Source organism: Dermacentor silvarum, chromosome 1, assembly GCF_013339745.2.
Source record: "Dermacentor silvarum isolate Dsil-2018 chromosome 1, BIME_Dsil_1.4, whole genome shotgun sequence".
In the NCBI taxonomy this organism is placed as follows: Eukaryota; Metazoa; Arthropoda; class Arachnida; order Ixodida; family Ixodidae; genus Dermacentor; species Dermacentor silvarum.
Window position 1 is genome coordinate 247562068 of NC_051154.1, and position 16033 is coordinate 247578100.

The 16033-nt window shown below is 45.0% G+C and overlaps 1 protein-coding gene across 1 annotated transcript in view; it reads left to right on the top strand.

Annotated features, from left to right (window-relative positions):
- Positions 1-10281, top strand: part of LOC119438599 (uncharacterized) — a 100386-nt gene extending 90105 nt beyond the window's left edge. Inside the window, 9 exon segments of the mRNA XM_049660617.1 lie at positions 1233-1321; positions 3200-3399; positions 3585-3657; positions 4968-5094; positions 5550-5744; positions 6954-7127; positions 7397-7463; positions 8216-8395; positions 9698-10281. Of these exon segments, the coding sequence (XP_049516574.1) occupies positions 1233-1321; positions 3200-3399; positions 3585-3657; positions 4968-5094; positions 5550-5744; positions 6954-7127; positions 7397-7463; positions 8216-8395; positions 9698-9918 (1326 nt within the window). The 3' untranslated portion in view covers positions 9919-10281.
- Positions 10282-16033: the final 5752 nt, after the last annotated feature.

Below are 16033 nucleotides of genomic sequence, written 5' to 3' on the forward strand. Positions count from 1 at the left end.
CTCAAAAAAACACCAGTACCGTTTTATGTCATAGTTGCTGGAACACCCCAAGTACGCTTTCAAGTTATTGTAGTCGCTAAAAAAAAGAAAGCCTGAAAATGAAAATTTGGTCTCTGGATATACGTGAAGCAATAAAAGTGGTCCAAGTTGTCGAAAGATTACGCTGAAAATGCTGCTTTCTAGATCTGTGGTACAGCTCTGATCCATGAAGTTTCACTGAAGCGCAGCCAGTTGCAGAACCTGCATGACACGTGACCCTTTATGCCGAAACGAATTTCGTTTAAAGCGGGGTTGCGCGTTTTCGTCTTGTGCAGTCCTACAGTTCCGTCGTTCTCAACTACGAAATACTTAGTGGATAAACATGAATAAAGTTTTGGTAATTTTCTTCATCGGCTAATTCAAGAACAACAAATTGAGTATTCTGTTTTAATTCACCTAAATATTTCGCGTTTCACTAATATATAACAGTACGCGAACTGTATCATAATGGTTTATGCAGATATAAGATCAGTGTTGCAGTCATACAAACATTCTATCTAGAACCCTGCAACAGAATACTCCAATTGGTGTTTCAAAAGTTTATATGACTGGCCCTTTAGATTTAATCTGGTACCAATTTCATCTGTGTGGTTTAAAATTTCCGGTGCGATCTGTTCATGGTTACTATAAGCACAAGTGTAAGTGTCTTCACTACGACAGGGAACAGCTTCAAGTGCGGAGTAGTCAAATGTCAACAGCGGTAAAACCTTTAATCGGCAAAATTGTGCAGGAAAAAAAAAAGCTTGAAGAATTTTTCCAAAAATGAGTAAACGACGGGAACATACGAACGTAAACCGACAAGATCGCGCCGGAAACTGTAGAGCGGCACTTTACTAAACGCTTAAAGGTTTTCAACAACATTAAAACTTACGTTGCAAAATACATATAGCGCTCTTTTTAATGCAGATTCATCGCAAAAGAACAATGGCAAATAAGCGGCGGGACAAAAATTAGCTCTCCGATTTAGATGCTCACTGTAGTTCTAACCTCAACATAGTCCATCATTAGGGTGTTCATGCATCTCAGCAAGGTTCCCTTTCTTTACCGAACAATGTTTACAAAGGTGCTGCACATAAGCTTCGTTCAAAAATATTTGGGAACCTCTTTTTAAGCGCATCACGTGTTCTTCGTTCTTATTATGAGGTCTGCATTTATTTATTTTCTGTCTTTATTTCAACTTTTTTCCACATCAGACCCTGTTGACGAGCAAGACAAACCTACGTAAACCGGTGGTATACAACTTCCTTGCATCGTGGCTGGGAGACCACAATATCCTTACTGCGTAAGTATCAATAAACAAACACAATGGAAATTTTAGCTCTTATTTCGTCATTCCAATCAACTATCAATCTGTTTATTTACCTCAAAAAAGTTTGTATCTCACTTTGTATGTTCGTTCGTATGTATGTTTGGAGCGCCTGTAAGCATGACGATCTTCGCAATTCAACTAATAGTAGCTAGCAGGTGATAGCAGTGCTTACTACTGCAGAACTAAGTTCTTAAAGCTAATGAGATGCGTCTCGTGATTACCAAATTCAATGTTGTCATCACCAGAATGACCAACAGATTTGGGGAAAAAGTTTGTGTTTAACGAGCCAGATCCCTAGTGACTGAGAGACAGCAATGCGGCTACTTGTAGCGGAATGACAATTAATTAAATTGTGTGGGTTTAACGTCCCGGAACTTCAAAGTGGATGCAGTTTCTGGTGTGATGCCGTCTTGGAGAACTCCGAATTAATTTTAACCACTTGGGGTTCTTCAACGTGCACCCAAGGCACGGTACACGAGTGGTTCTTTTTCTTTTTCCCCCTTCCGCCCCATCGTAATGCGGCCGCCGCAGCCGGCCGTTCAATCCTGGACCTCGCGCTCAGCAGCGCAATGCCCCACCGTGGCGGCTGAGTAGTAGAATTTGTGATCCCTGCTCTCTGTTATTACCGCCGAAGCACTGCCTCACCAAGATTCAGTGCAGCGAGGCATAAGAAAACCAAGACGCGCCACAACGCGTGGAAATTTATTGCTCCATTTCGGCGTCCATGCAGGGGTCATCAGTGTTAGAAATTTGTAGTGATAAGGGAACGCCAATGGCGTTACACTTCGGCCCACCCCGCACCGCGGTTGACGCACGCCTGCCAATCAACCGCCGTCCGGTACAAGCACGAGGAAGCGGTGGATGACAACTACGTGTACACTGGGAAAGCCTTTATTACGATTGCAACTAACACTTCGAGCAGGCCCGCTAGCTATAGTTTACACCACTGAGGGTTGCCTCGAACAGAATAATATACGCTAGGTAAACAGAGGCTTCCACCTTACCCGCTGGGGATACGAGCGGCAAAAACGTGGCTGACTAACCACGCGCAGAAAAGGGAGTGCGGCGGTGAAGCCTTTTGCACTCGCTGGCGACCAGAGAGGCTCGGGCGATGTCAGATGGATGCCACGTGACACGCCCGATGGCGCCGACAGCGGCGCTTGCGAGTCCTCTGCGCCGCTAAAGGGGTCTCCCCTCTCCGCAAACCTACTGGTGCGCGTGCGACCGTCATGAGATGCGAGGATTCCCACAAACTCTACATTTAAGAGATTTAATTTTGCCCATCTTTCAATGAAAATTAACGGGGCAGGTCGCCGGGAAACATGCCACGCATACTAGCGAAATGGTGCAGCGGGGTGGAAAGTCATTCCCCCTCTCGTTTCCTTCCATGCAACAAACCAGGGAGGGAGGTGTTCTATTCCAACTAAACTAACATAGCACAAAGTGGTGGATAGACACAAAAACAGAACAGACAATGACGATGGGTATTATAAATTGCTTGTTAACAGGACACCAGCCCCTCGTATACGTACTCGTATAGGCGATAGTAATTAATGTATCGGCGGTTGGTCTCCCATTAATAAGCAGATGATAACAGCGTTCGTCCGTGTCTGTATTGTGTTTCTGTCTGTCCGCCACTTTGAGATAAGTTACCATAGTCAGAATACAAGAGCAACTATCCACGCAGTTGATCCTTCTAAAGTGGTTTCCGGCTGGCCCCCATGAGTGCCCTTTGTTTGCTATTTATAGAAGTCACTTATTCCTCAGATATAAAATGTGGGTGCGGAAAATTATGTTCTCGAACGTTATGCTTTCCTGACGTAAACGTCTCGCATACGTGCGCCATCGCAGCGTCGGCGACAGCTGGCGGTTCAAGCGGCGCCTCATGACGCCGGCGTTCCACTTCAAAGTCCTCGATGACTACATCAGCTCCTTCAACTACAATGGCACGCTGCTCGTGGAGCGGGTGGACAGGCTGACCGCAAAGCACCCGGGCGAACCTATACCGGCATTCCGCCTTTCCCAAAACTGCGCCCTGGATGTGACCACCAGTGAGTGCACTTCCCAGATTTCCCTTATCAATGAGCATTGCGTGCCTATCACATGTATAGAATATAGCGTGTGGTGTGGTCAAAGCAATGACACACGTCCTTCCAGCACGATACTATACGTCTCGGTGTGCAGTCAAAAACCATTTTTTCGTGTTCAAAACTCGCTTCTTCTGGCCTCCTTGCAGAAGTCCTGATGGGAGTCGACTTGGACTCGCAATTGGACACAACAGAGCCGACATTCGCCAACCATTTTAACATGTGAGTATGCGTATAGCATTGGCAGGACCCCATGTGCAATCTCGGAACAAGCATGTCGAGCCGTTTCGGTGCATCTAAAGAGGCTATTCCCCAATAAAGGCCACCAACCACCACTAACCCCCGTCTATGAATTGTGGGCGCGTGTGAACACTAACCTATAGACTATAATAGGATTCGGTTCAGAGTAATTGTGGTGGCAATCAATCAGGACATTTTGCATAGAGAGTAGAATATCGGCTAATTGATGGTGTTTCTTTAAATGCGGTAACATAATTAGAACTCCCTCAATAAATTTCTAAACTAAGCGAGGCGCGCTGCCTTGGGAGCTGGTGCACAAATGTTTAGGGTCGAGAAGGTGGCACCTGGTACGTGCTAGTGCCTGCACGCCATTTTCCTACTCAAATTAGCAATTGTGCTTATAACAATCGCCGCAATGCGTTTTCTTCCAAGCGTCCGCTGAGTGATCTCCTTTATGAACTAGAAAAAAGGGAACATTGGCCATTGAAAGGGCCAATGTTTATCCCAAGGTCATTGAAAGGGCCAATGTTTATCCCAAGGTCTTAGCCGAGAAAAAAAACGAGAAGAGAGGTAACGAAATAACAAAACACGATCGAAGCGAATCCATAGATCACCAAGGAAAACGGAGAGGAAGAAAAATGTTAAACAGTAAAACAACTCAAGGCGTAAGCACAAGCTTGTCCAATAATAAGTCTGCGGCCATGGCCAAGGTACTTTCGTGGGAGGCGTTCGTCGCCCGCTAATACACGCAATATTGCCGCGAGACTGGCCGCTCGAGGCCTTTTGCGTGAATTCGCGGGCTTCATTCGCACTCAGAGAAACACTTTTACGAAACACCTATAATGCAACAAAAAGCTGTATCGGGAGTTTTCATGTTGCTCTAGAATTTCAATTGACACTTTTAAGCTCATTATAATATTTGAGAACTTTATTAATTTGTTAGGACTAATTATATAGCTAGGTGGAATGCAAAAATAACCTGAGTATCTTCAAGCGGCCGGCAAAAATCATTATCTTGGTTCTGCCCAGCTACGTGGGATTTGCATATTTTTAATTCTTGGTGCATGAGAGCTGCGACCCCCTGTATATATAATATTACTTGAGGTGTGCGTCAGCAATATTTCTTGGTGAAATTCACATTGAGATCCAAGCTATACAGGCTTTAATATTTCTAGACACGTTATGGAGCGCGTGCGGGTGACTGAGAGAAAAAAATGCCTAAGAAACCGATAAAGGGCGCCAAACTACTTGTTTTTTTTTTCTTAATTTTTCTCTCCGCTGGTGGAACGCAGGTTGATGTTCTTGATCGGCGTACGCATCTTTCGTCCCTGGATGTGGCCCGACGCCTTGTACGAGCGGACATACGAGGGTCGGCTATACCATAAATCCATTCGGGAGATGGAAAAGTACACACTAGAGGTAAGCACAATCCATCATTAACTCTAAGCGCACGTAACCGCCCGTATTTAGAGAGATTTTCTTATGATACGACTATTCTTAATAGCAGCTGCCGTCCAAGTGTGATGTAAGACGTATTACCAGCGAAGGTCATCGGTCAGTGGCAAATATGATTTACGAATGAGCTTACCGACTTCGTGAATTCAGCCCCAGGTCTATCTGGCGCTAAGCACATTTCAGAAAAAGAACTAAAAATGGGCCAACGCAGCGCACGGTCTGCGGCTTTTGCGGCAAGATAAGGCTGACGGGAAATTGCGGCACACACAACGCGTGCGCGACGCCGTGTCTTCCAAGGAAAGGTGCCACGCTTTTGAGCAGAGTTCGCCGTGCGCCCTGTTGGTCCGTTTGCTTTTGACCCAGGGTGTGCTCGCCCTGATTCCCTCTCTCACAAAATGAAACCCATCTGCCCTCACCAGGTGTTGGAACGGCGCAAGGGAAAGCTGCAACAGATCGCCGAAGAGTTGGGAAGCGTGCCGGGTGACTATGGTGGGGAAGGAGACGACCGAGCACAGGACTCCGTCATCGTGGACCGGTTTCTGAAGGCCCACCTGCAAGACAGCCGGTACAGCATCGACGAGGTCAAGAAGGACATCGACTCCTTACTGTTCGCGGTGAGATTTTCGGGATTTTTGTATACCTCTGCATGTAAGCCTGAGACAACCTAAGGGTATACAGTGACAAATGCACCGCTGTCTGGCTCAAAGCCAGTTTGTATAGATGCGCAGGCCAACTTCGCTCGCTAGATTCCGTGACGTCACAGTGCAGGCTAACCTTTGTCGATACCGGCGTCTCCCGAACTATCTTTCGGAGCGCGCAGGCTCAGACAGTACGTGCCGTATGGTTTTGTAAGTGAAGCTTGCACTGAATCCTTAACTCATTCTGAATAGTCGCCGACTATAGTGGACTCACCAGAGGTCTTCCTTGTGCCTCCAAAACGTGAAACAATCAACGATGTAGCAAGTATTTCGAAGGGCTTAACTTTTTCTGACAGTGTGACTCACTTCACTGTGGTGGCGAAAGTCGACATATTAAGGTTGCTCAGGGAGATTGGAAGGCTTCAGTGTATAGAGCATGGTGATCATCGTGCTACTGCGATTACAGCAATCATATTTTATTCAGCAGAATTATTACACATAAATCGGCCAGCCAAGGAACGTGTCGAAAAGCTAGTCTTCCCGGAAGGACCGCGGATAGCACGCAAAGAAGTGTCAGGCATTCTTCTCACATTTCGGCGAGACAGGATTGATGGACACATGGGAACATATTTGGCGCAGAAATAGGCACTCAGGCAGAGGAATTACCGGCCATGTCTGCTAGGCTAACCCCTCCTGTAACAACATCACCACCACCACCAAAGTACCGAGGAGGAGGAGGAGGAGGAGGAATAAACTTTTATTATAGAACCCAAAATACCGACAATATTTTTTTAACGTAGGGGTGAGTGCGTCTCTCATTTCAAAGGATGTTTTCAGAATGTCTTGACCATCGCTTGATTTCCTGCTACTGACAACGTCATTAAACCACGGCAGTTTACACAAATTAGAAACCTTTTCAGATACTGTTATGAGCAAATAATTCATTTGCACTGCTTTAATACCGATCATTTGGGCAATAATGCGCATTCAAATTCATTGTCAAGTTTTTTCAGACGCTTTCAATGCAAGAATTGGCAGGGATTGCAATCTCTTTTCTCGCCATTTTTCTGTACACGAGCGTACAACTTCATTGCTTGTGTACACATTTCTTCTCGCCACTGCAGTTTAACCAAGTTACTTTTGAAAGGATTTGCAGCCGTCACCATCGAGCTTATTTTTATGCAGGGCACCGACACTACTACATCGGCAGTTGGATGGGCTTTCTACATGTTAGGGTTGCATCCTAAGGTGTTGGCAAGGGTCCACCAGGAGCTTGATGATATATTTGGCAGCGACACCGAGAGAGACATCACAGGGGACGACCTCAAGAGGATGAAATACCTGGACATCTGCTTCAAGGTTACTATTGTTCCTTGTTATCGTTCGTTCATAGCTTGAATATGGGTCTCCAGATTTCCTTTTTCTCTTTCACGGCACTCTTTAGAATAATTAAATTAAAGTAGTCCGTGAAATATTCCGAAATTAAAAGTACCCAAATGTCGGTCTTTTTATTTTTTACTTGGCATGTCGTTTTTTTTTCGTGTTCGTCAATTAAGGAAACAAATTTAGAAACAGGAAGTTGAAAGCCTAATTCTAATGGGCTTAATGAACTTCTTTCTTTTTTTTAGGAATCACTGCGGCTTTTTCCGCCTGCTCCAATCATCGGAAGAGTCTTGGACGAAGACTTGGTAGTAGGTGAGTAGTGACGGCGGCACTAGCGAATATACATTTTTTTCTCCTATTGCAACAAACCAACTCGGAATCCGAAACAATAAAACCAATTTGGCTAGATATATACCGCCATTTTCATGTCCAAAAAAACTTTATTTCCGCAAGGGCATTTCCGTCGCTTTATGACTGTAAGTCAAATCATTCATGTAAACGCTGAAAACTGGCTTGGACGTGATCGTTGCATATTGCCTTTGTAGATCTGCCGCGATAATTGTATGTTTTTCATAATATTGAAAACCGAAAGAGTCTGTACTAAACCGGCATGGCGCGAACTTTTATTTGCAACGAAATCTTGTTCTCTCGCAAGAAGCAGTGATTTAGTATAGACATTTTCATTTGAAGCAACATCACCGAGGCTATCTGCCTTTCTGTTTATCAAAATGCATGCGATGTCATCTGCTTTATCGTTCATAAAGAAATGTTTTTTGTTTTAGTTTTATCTTTATAACGAGTGTCTCGTTACTGTGCCTGTTAAAAAACTGTGCCTGATATTTTGACCACATAGCGGGATGTTACGCTTCATTCAGTCACTCGAAGCTTACTATGCCATTCAAAGACTACAGGCGAAATTCGAAAACCTTCCTCGGCTGCTTTAAAGAAAAAAAATTGCGGGTACATTTGCAATTTCTCAAAAAATTGGTGCGTCATAAAATGTTTTTGATGATAATAAACTCGCCACAAGCTTTACTGACCGTGACCTGTGCCTCTCGTTTCAGACGGATACAAAATTCCTAAGGGGGTAACGTGCTTCGTCAACATATACAGTCTCCATCGCAATCCTGAGTGCTTCAAGGACCCGGACCTGTACATACCGGAGCGTTTTCTGACGCCAGAAGTCCGAAATCGCCATCCATTCAGCTACATCCCGTTCTCTGGAGGCCCCAAAAACTGCCTAGGTAACATATCCCACGCCCTTACACTACTGCATGTTCAAATGTTGGAATACTTACGAAGGGCTTCAATGTTTTCCAACGGAAACCCCGGAAAGCTTCCGATTAGACAAGCTCTCAAGCAATGCATTAGCGGGCAAGAAACTACTGCAAGGGAGACCCTGTTATTTGACCTAGGACCCTCCGGGTACCACATCTTCAACCCCGCAGTTAATAACAGTTTTATGGATGAAATTTAGCTAATAATGCTGGAAAATTGTACATACAACTGCTGCAGACATCAGACATGTTTCTTATAATTGAGTTTATTATAACAAAGACAAAAGAAGCAAAATGGCACCCGCCGCAGTGGCTCAGTGACTGTGGCTTTCTGCTACTGAGCACAAGGACACGGGTTCGATTTCAATCCCCGACGGCCACGTTTTGAGGGGGGCGGGACGCAGAAACGCTGGTGCACTTAGATTAATGTGCCCATTGGAAAACCGCGGGTGATCAAAATTATTCCGGAGCTCTCCACTGTACGGCATCTGTCATGGCCGCAGTGTTTTCTTTGTGCCGTTTAACCCCCATCAGTCAGCCAGCCGGCAAAGAAAATTTCCATCTTTTTTCTCTATGAGGTAAGCTACCGATCAGGTTCAGCTGTATGGACCGATCAGCGTGCAAACAGCTGCCCAAGTCACGGACGATTATGTAAAGTAACATGTGGACTAACAGAAACAGTAAATGTAACGGAGGAACAGGTAACGCACCCGTACCTTGGTAAACAAATTAGAAAATAATAACATAGATGTAAACATTATTTCGACTCATGAAGGGAAAACATTATCTGCGTAGGGTTTAGTGTTCGGGGAAATCAAGAATGCTTTCACTGTATCTTTTTTTTATGTCAGTTACGTTGTACCAGCGTATATCTATGAGTTAGCATGAGTGCGAAAGACGTGAATAAGTATTAGTTTATTTTGGGTTGTGTAATACGATTTATACTGGTATCATATGGCTAAGCATACATGAGTACTTAAAACTTTTTTCTTGTGTTCGATGTATGCATTAAGGTTTTTTTTTATGTTCAATCAATAAATTGTGAAATTGCCTGGAAATTTGGTGCATGTCCTGCGGTTGCTTCTTGCCGTGCCTAGTTTCTTGGGGCAAGCGCATAGTCTAGCTGCTGCTTAGCTACTTGTTGAGCTTGTGCTAGCCTTTTGTTTTCTGTTGCATCTGTATATGATGATACCAAATGCTGAATAAGCTGAAGTGAAGGGGAACATTCTATAGCGGGTGTAAGCGTGTCGCTCTTCGTTTCTTCTGCAGGCCAACGTTTCGCGCTGCTGGAGGCCAAGACGCTTCTGGCGAAGGTTCTACGCAAGTACACGCTCGAGTCCACGAGGCCCGTAAGTGAGCTGAGGATCACGTATGAAGTGATCCTCAAGGCGAGAGGAGGACTGCGCATCTGGTTCCGAAATCGGGCTCACGCTGACCGCGCGGCCAAACTTGCTGGTTTCGAAGAGACAGAAACAAACTATGGATTATGAGAGGTGCTCTTACAGTGACGGTGCTCACATGTATATATTTTAAATGTAACTGTCAAAGTTGTCCGGATATGTATGTGTGCTGTGTGTTGTACCATGTGTGACTTGTGTATACGCGACGTGTGTCTTGCTAGTGCACACACAAGCCTTAATTCATCCGAAAGGACTGAAGAAGAAAAGCCTTCCGGGATGAAGTTCCGTGGGCAAGAACCACGTCTTACTGCTACCTGTGCCTGCACGCCCTGTATTTCAAGAATACATGGAATGAATTGTGCCCTGTTTTATATTGCGACAAGTGCGAAACGCACTTGTAATGTAAACCCTGTGATAAAATAAAATAAAGTGTTTTATGAGTAAAAATGTTGCATGAGTACCCAAATTGTGCCGCCGTTCGTGGCGGCGGTTATGTTCTAAGCCCGGGGCTAGTTGCTTTCTGTCACACAAAAAATGGTTATTAGTGGGGTATTCTGTAAGAGTCCACCTAGTGCACTGTCCCCTTCGGCTGTCGGCATTGGCTCCAGCTTCACGAGCGCGAAGGGGACAGGCTGGCACCTTCGTGCTCGTGAAGCTGGAGCCAATCGCGACAGCCGAAGTGGACAGTCCACTAGGTGGACTCTTACAGAATACCCCCTAGGTGTGCTTGAATTTAGTATCGTGCAGAAATGCGACAAGCCGCGAGGCCTCCCTTTCCACACATGCACGCGCATGCACACATCTGTTGTCATGCTACCGAAACCAGTCTGCGAGAACAAGCAGCTCATCTAAGGTCGGTAGTCTACCCAACGCAGGTGCTCATCTCAGTCGCAAGCAACGTCTTAAAGAAAATGCGAAACCCAGATGGCGTCCCTCCGAACGCGTCAAGAAACAAGCAGAAGCTGGCAGTCATTCCTTATCTAAATACGAACTCGCACGGTCTGATGGGGGTGAAATGCAAATACGGCCGTGTACCGTGCATTGGGGCACGTTAAAGAACCCCAGGTGACCAAAATTAATCCGGATTTCCTCACTATGGCGTGCCTCATAATCAAAGCGTGGTTTTGGCAAGTAAAATCATGTAATTTTTTTTTCTCGCACGGTCTGAATAAGGTAGCCAGTCAGGTCGGTATGAAGGTGAGTTTTTCGGCAAAGGAAAAGTTAAATCGTCTGTGTTGGCTGACTGAGCCTGACCATGAAAATCCAAGAGGGTGCCAAAAGAAGCACTAGAGCCCTCTCGTGCCCTGCGCAGGAGTGGTGTACAGTGTACCATTGTCATGTGGCGGAACTTACATCGGCCAGACAGAGCACTGTGTAAAGGATTGGTTTAGAGAGCTCAAACAAAATGTTGCACGGTACCGAGATAGACACCTGTCCTCACATTGTAAGGATTGGGGGTGCTCACCGCTGTTTTAAAACTGCCGCGTAATCAGCTACCACAAAGATAAATGTATGCGTAAAATTATAGAGGGGAGAGCCATAATCAGCCGATGGGTCAAGTGTATCCGCACACCATCAGTTTTGTTGTCGAAAACATTTTATTACCTTCTTAACTAGTCAGTAAGATACATATAATGCGTCACGTGGCTGGATGATGATGTATATGCGTGTATGAGCACGGGAAGTTTCAATAAACGTCATTTGCTAGAGCGTTTCCATATGTTTCTGTGTCCCTTATTCTGTCCTCGTGTTCAAAGCGTACCCCAGCACAATATCAAAACTAAAAGCGTTGTAAAATAGCTCACCGCTTAAGGATCACCTAAGACCTTATCAAGATTTCCTTTTCTGCGGTTCTGATCAGTGTAATTACCCCATTATCTCGTGTTCACTGTCACAACTGGTCAGTGGTCGTTTTCTCATGAACCATTCAGGCGCATGAACAGCGCTGTCAGTGCAAACTTTAATTTTTAATGTGTAGATTCCTCCCGTTCATATATTTCACTTGAAGGCTGTAACAATGCTCATACGACCAGCTAAGAAAAGTGAAATTCAGTCTAGCCTGCATTTCAGGCTAACACACTTTCTCAGAGGCCATTGAACGTAATGCAGATTGCAGGCGCTTCATACTTAAGGTTTCACGGGCTCTGTTTCGGAAAGCAAATTAATGTGCGTTAAATACGCACACACAAAAGGGAAGAGAGTGTTTCGGAACCTTGTGTTAACAGCATTTTTAAGTAATAGCCAAGTTCGTCCTTGCTGACGCCTCCGTTGTTCTTAGAAAAATAATGAACGTTGGTACCATTTCTCCACGATTGCGAACAATGGCTTGATTGCCTGGTCCGGAGGCACGGTCTAGCAGGAATTAAGTGTTTCTCACGCATTTACATACTCCTCCCAGCGCACCGTCACGAGGATCTGAGTTGTTACTTGGATTGCTCATTTAATGAGAAACGGAACATGTAAAAACATTTCTGTTCTTTTCAGATTCATGCTGTGGTACTTAAGGGAAACGTAAATTTCAATTACGCTCTCTATAGCTATAATATTCGAGTGTTTCTCTATTCTTGCTTTATGTGGCCTACTACAAATCTACGTTTTTTTTTTGCTTGTTTGTTGCTGTTTTTAATTCATTTTCAGGTTGGTTTCAGATTATTATTCTTTCACGGTAGAATCCGTCAGATGAAAAATGATATACAGAGAAGAGTCCCAAAGTCAAAGACAGCAACGGGACTCTTGGCTATTACAAGAAAAAAGCAAAAACAGAAGCAGTTAATCAAAAAATAAATAAAGGCTGAATATATTATATAATCATCCGCAAAATTATGCGGGACAACACATATAAACATTTACACAAAACAAAATACAACTTGGGGATAGACATACAATTACCAATACTGCATACATAGAAGTACAGTGAAACAGCGCATCTTTAGTGGAAATGCTACATAGAGAATAGAATGAACGAACTTGAGAGAGAGAAAGCTCTTTATTGAAAAAGCAGAGTGTTTAGCCAGCGTATTTACGTCTGCATACTACTCTGCAGGGAATGGGAAGAAGAAAGCCTGTAGAAGAAGGTGGGCAGAATAAAAGGGAGAAAAAATGCAGATCTTGTGATGTTATCAGCAGTAGAGTAAGTGTCCGATACAATTAATTTAGACGGTAAATGTAAAATAAGATAAACTAACAGTCTTGATGAGGCGACGTGTGTGAGTCATATAGTTTAGACAAGAAACCAGTTGACTCAACATATAAAAACAAGACGTCCACGGCTTTGCACTGTTTTGATGGGCAAGGCCCGGGACCCAGCATCCGTGTCAATGTCAAGGGGCCTTGGTCGAGCTTTTCCATGTTCATTTTACATCAATGTCGCTCATCTCTGTAAGCCGGGCACTCAAGCAAGATGTGCTCTAGAGATTCCACGGTGCTGCAGTTGTCACAACGTGGATTTGTGGTCTGGCCCATGCGAAAAAGAAGATTGTTCATGTATGCAACGTTCAGTCGAAGCCGGTGACAGAGAGTGTCCAGATTCGGTGGTACACACTGTGGTAGCCTTGATTGGTGTTCTGGGCCGATGTTGAACAAAAACTAGCAATTACCTGAAGGTGACGACTATCTTCTACGCCGTTCCTTGAGTACATAGCTCTTCGCCATAGCTGAAGCCTGACTTTTAGTGAAGAACACTTCTATAAATGTTATGTGATCATGTCTATTGCGGGCTGCCTCATCCGCCTTTTCATTACTTATTATACCGCAATGTCCTGGAAGCCACTAAAATGCTATCACATATCCAGCGTTAGATGCCAAGGGGTGTAGGTATGCTGTGTCCTGGACCAAAATGTAATTGCTGGATTTAATGATTTTCGTGCAAAGAATTTGCAATGCTGCTTTCGAGTCTGTGAAGATTGTCCATTGTTGTTGAAACGGCCGTAGTACGTACTTTAGTGCCTGTTTCAGCGCGAACAGCTCAGACAATGTTTATGACGTTACTCGCTCTAAACGCCATGAAAATGACTGGCCTGTGGAAGGAACGAAAATACCACATCAAGAGCTACGTTGTGTGGAGGAGCCGCCAGTAAACATGTGCGTTGTAGTGGAGTACTTCACGCTCATGTAGGCCAGTGCGGTTTGTAAAAAATCTGCTTGAGGCATGTTTTGCTTAGACGGTATTCCAGGGATGCACTTTCGAATGTGCGGAGGAGACAGCATCCATGGAGGGAACTGTAATGGCATGATCTGTGGCGCCTGTTTCTGGATAGTAAGTCGAATTTCGCCAACAGCTTGCCCGAATCCGGAATTTCGTTGCGTTTTGATATTACCCAGAAAATGATTCTGCTTTCAGGCCACATGTCTTATACGTACAAAGGTTGTTTCCTGAATTCGTAGCAGGTCAAGGCTTAAACAGTGGTCCTCACATACTGTCACTGTACAAGTTGACTCCTTCGGCAGGTATATAAAAACACGTGGGCTATTGTTACGTGCCGCTTTCAAGTTTTTCTTATTAGTTGGGAACAGTCGCTGCAGGATAGGAAGGCTATAGCGCAGAAGGCCATCAATATAAGCATTATGAAGCATCACCATCGACCGGCAGTTGCTACCCCACCGGGGTCCAGCAAGAATACTAATAATCTGCGACGCGCCGGGGAGTCGCCCTCGTAACATTTTCATTCCCGTATCCAGGAGAAATGCGATCGATCAAGACACCCACAAAGTGCTGTGTCCGTACGTAGGGAATGGCTCGACCCTCAAGTATCAAAGGGTATCCATCGATGCGCTTGCGAGTAAAGGCCATAGCAACGCTCTCCTCTGGTGATAGTTGTAGCCTCCGCCATGTCAGAAACGATGACATGTCGAAAAGCGCTCTCTGTAGTCGCTTCTGAGTTACTCGACGAGATCGTGACGCACTCCATATAGCGATGTCATCAGCGTAAAACGTCATATGTACCCCAGTTGGCAAGCTCTTTTGCAAGTCAACGAGGGTGATGTTGAATAGTAAAGGGCTAAGGACTGCCCTTTCCCTTATGGAATCCCGTGTACAACGGCATAGCAAGATGTCAGACCTTCAGGAGTTTCCAAGCAAAGCTGCCGTCCTTCGAGATGGTTGGGCAGCCATGTATAAAGGCGTCCTCCGATGCCTAAAGCTTCAAGGGCCTCAAGAACTGAATGGTGTAAAACAGAGTCGAAGGCGGCTTTGATGTCAAGGAACATGAGGAATGCACTATGCCCATTAGTTGGATGCTCTTCTACGGAGCAAATCAGGGATATTATATTGTCCAGTGCTGATATATTCTGCTGAAAGTCATTCATTTCATTTGGATAGATGCCTCGCATTTCAAGAAACCATGTTATTAGTTTATGAATAATTTTTCCGTTGGTTTCGCAAAACAGCTGAGCAGAGTGATAAGTCGGAAAGATACGTGGCTGGTCGGCTGTTTCCCAGGCTTGATGACAGGTACAATATTAGCAAGTTCCCATTCGGCAGGTACTTTACCACTTCTCCACGAAGTATTGTACATTTCTCGCAGTCGGAGACGGCAGTAGCGGGAAAGGTGCGCTATAGCTTGATAGCTGACTTGGTCGAGGCCGGGTGAAGACTTTTTGTTAGTATCAGCTATAGTCGCTGAAAGTTCTTCCATGGTGAAGGGGAGGTCCATAGCGTCCATAGATGTTCGCGGTGGTTGTATGTGAGCCGAAGGCACGCTGCGTGCACCGCGATGCCCAGATCCAGAAATAAGCCTACGGTATTCTTATGCAATTGGTTTCACGGTTAGTCCTTTGTGTGATGAGAGCGCGATAAAAGGGTATAACTGCTGGGCTTACATCCGCAATCGTTTGATGACGCGCCAGATACTAGCCACTTATTTAGATACATCCAGCATCGCGCAGAAATCCTTCCACCACTGCCGACATAAATTCGTGGGATAACGTCTAATTCGGCGCTGTGCACGATCGTCGAGAAGCAGGCATATCTTCAAGATCCTTAGTGCGCAGTGATTTCCGTTCTGCACGTCTTCGGATAGCGCGAAGGTGCTCAAACTCTTCAACATTAGCAGGAATACCAGGGTGCCGGTATATTGCGCGATGTTTTCTTCAGGCAATGGGCTATTGTCGGAACAAGTTCGCTGTCTCGAGTTGCAGCTGTTATACCTCGGCTAGAGGTGTCTCTAAAAGCATACCAGTCTGTGTATTTCATTTTTACTTTTAGTGA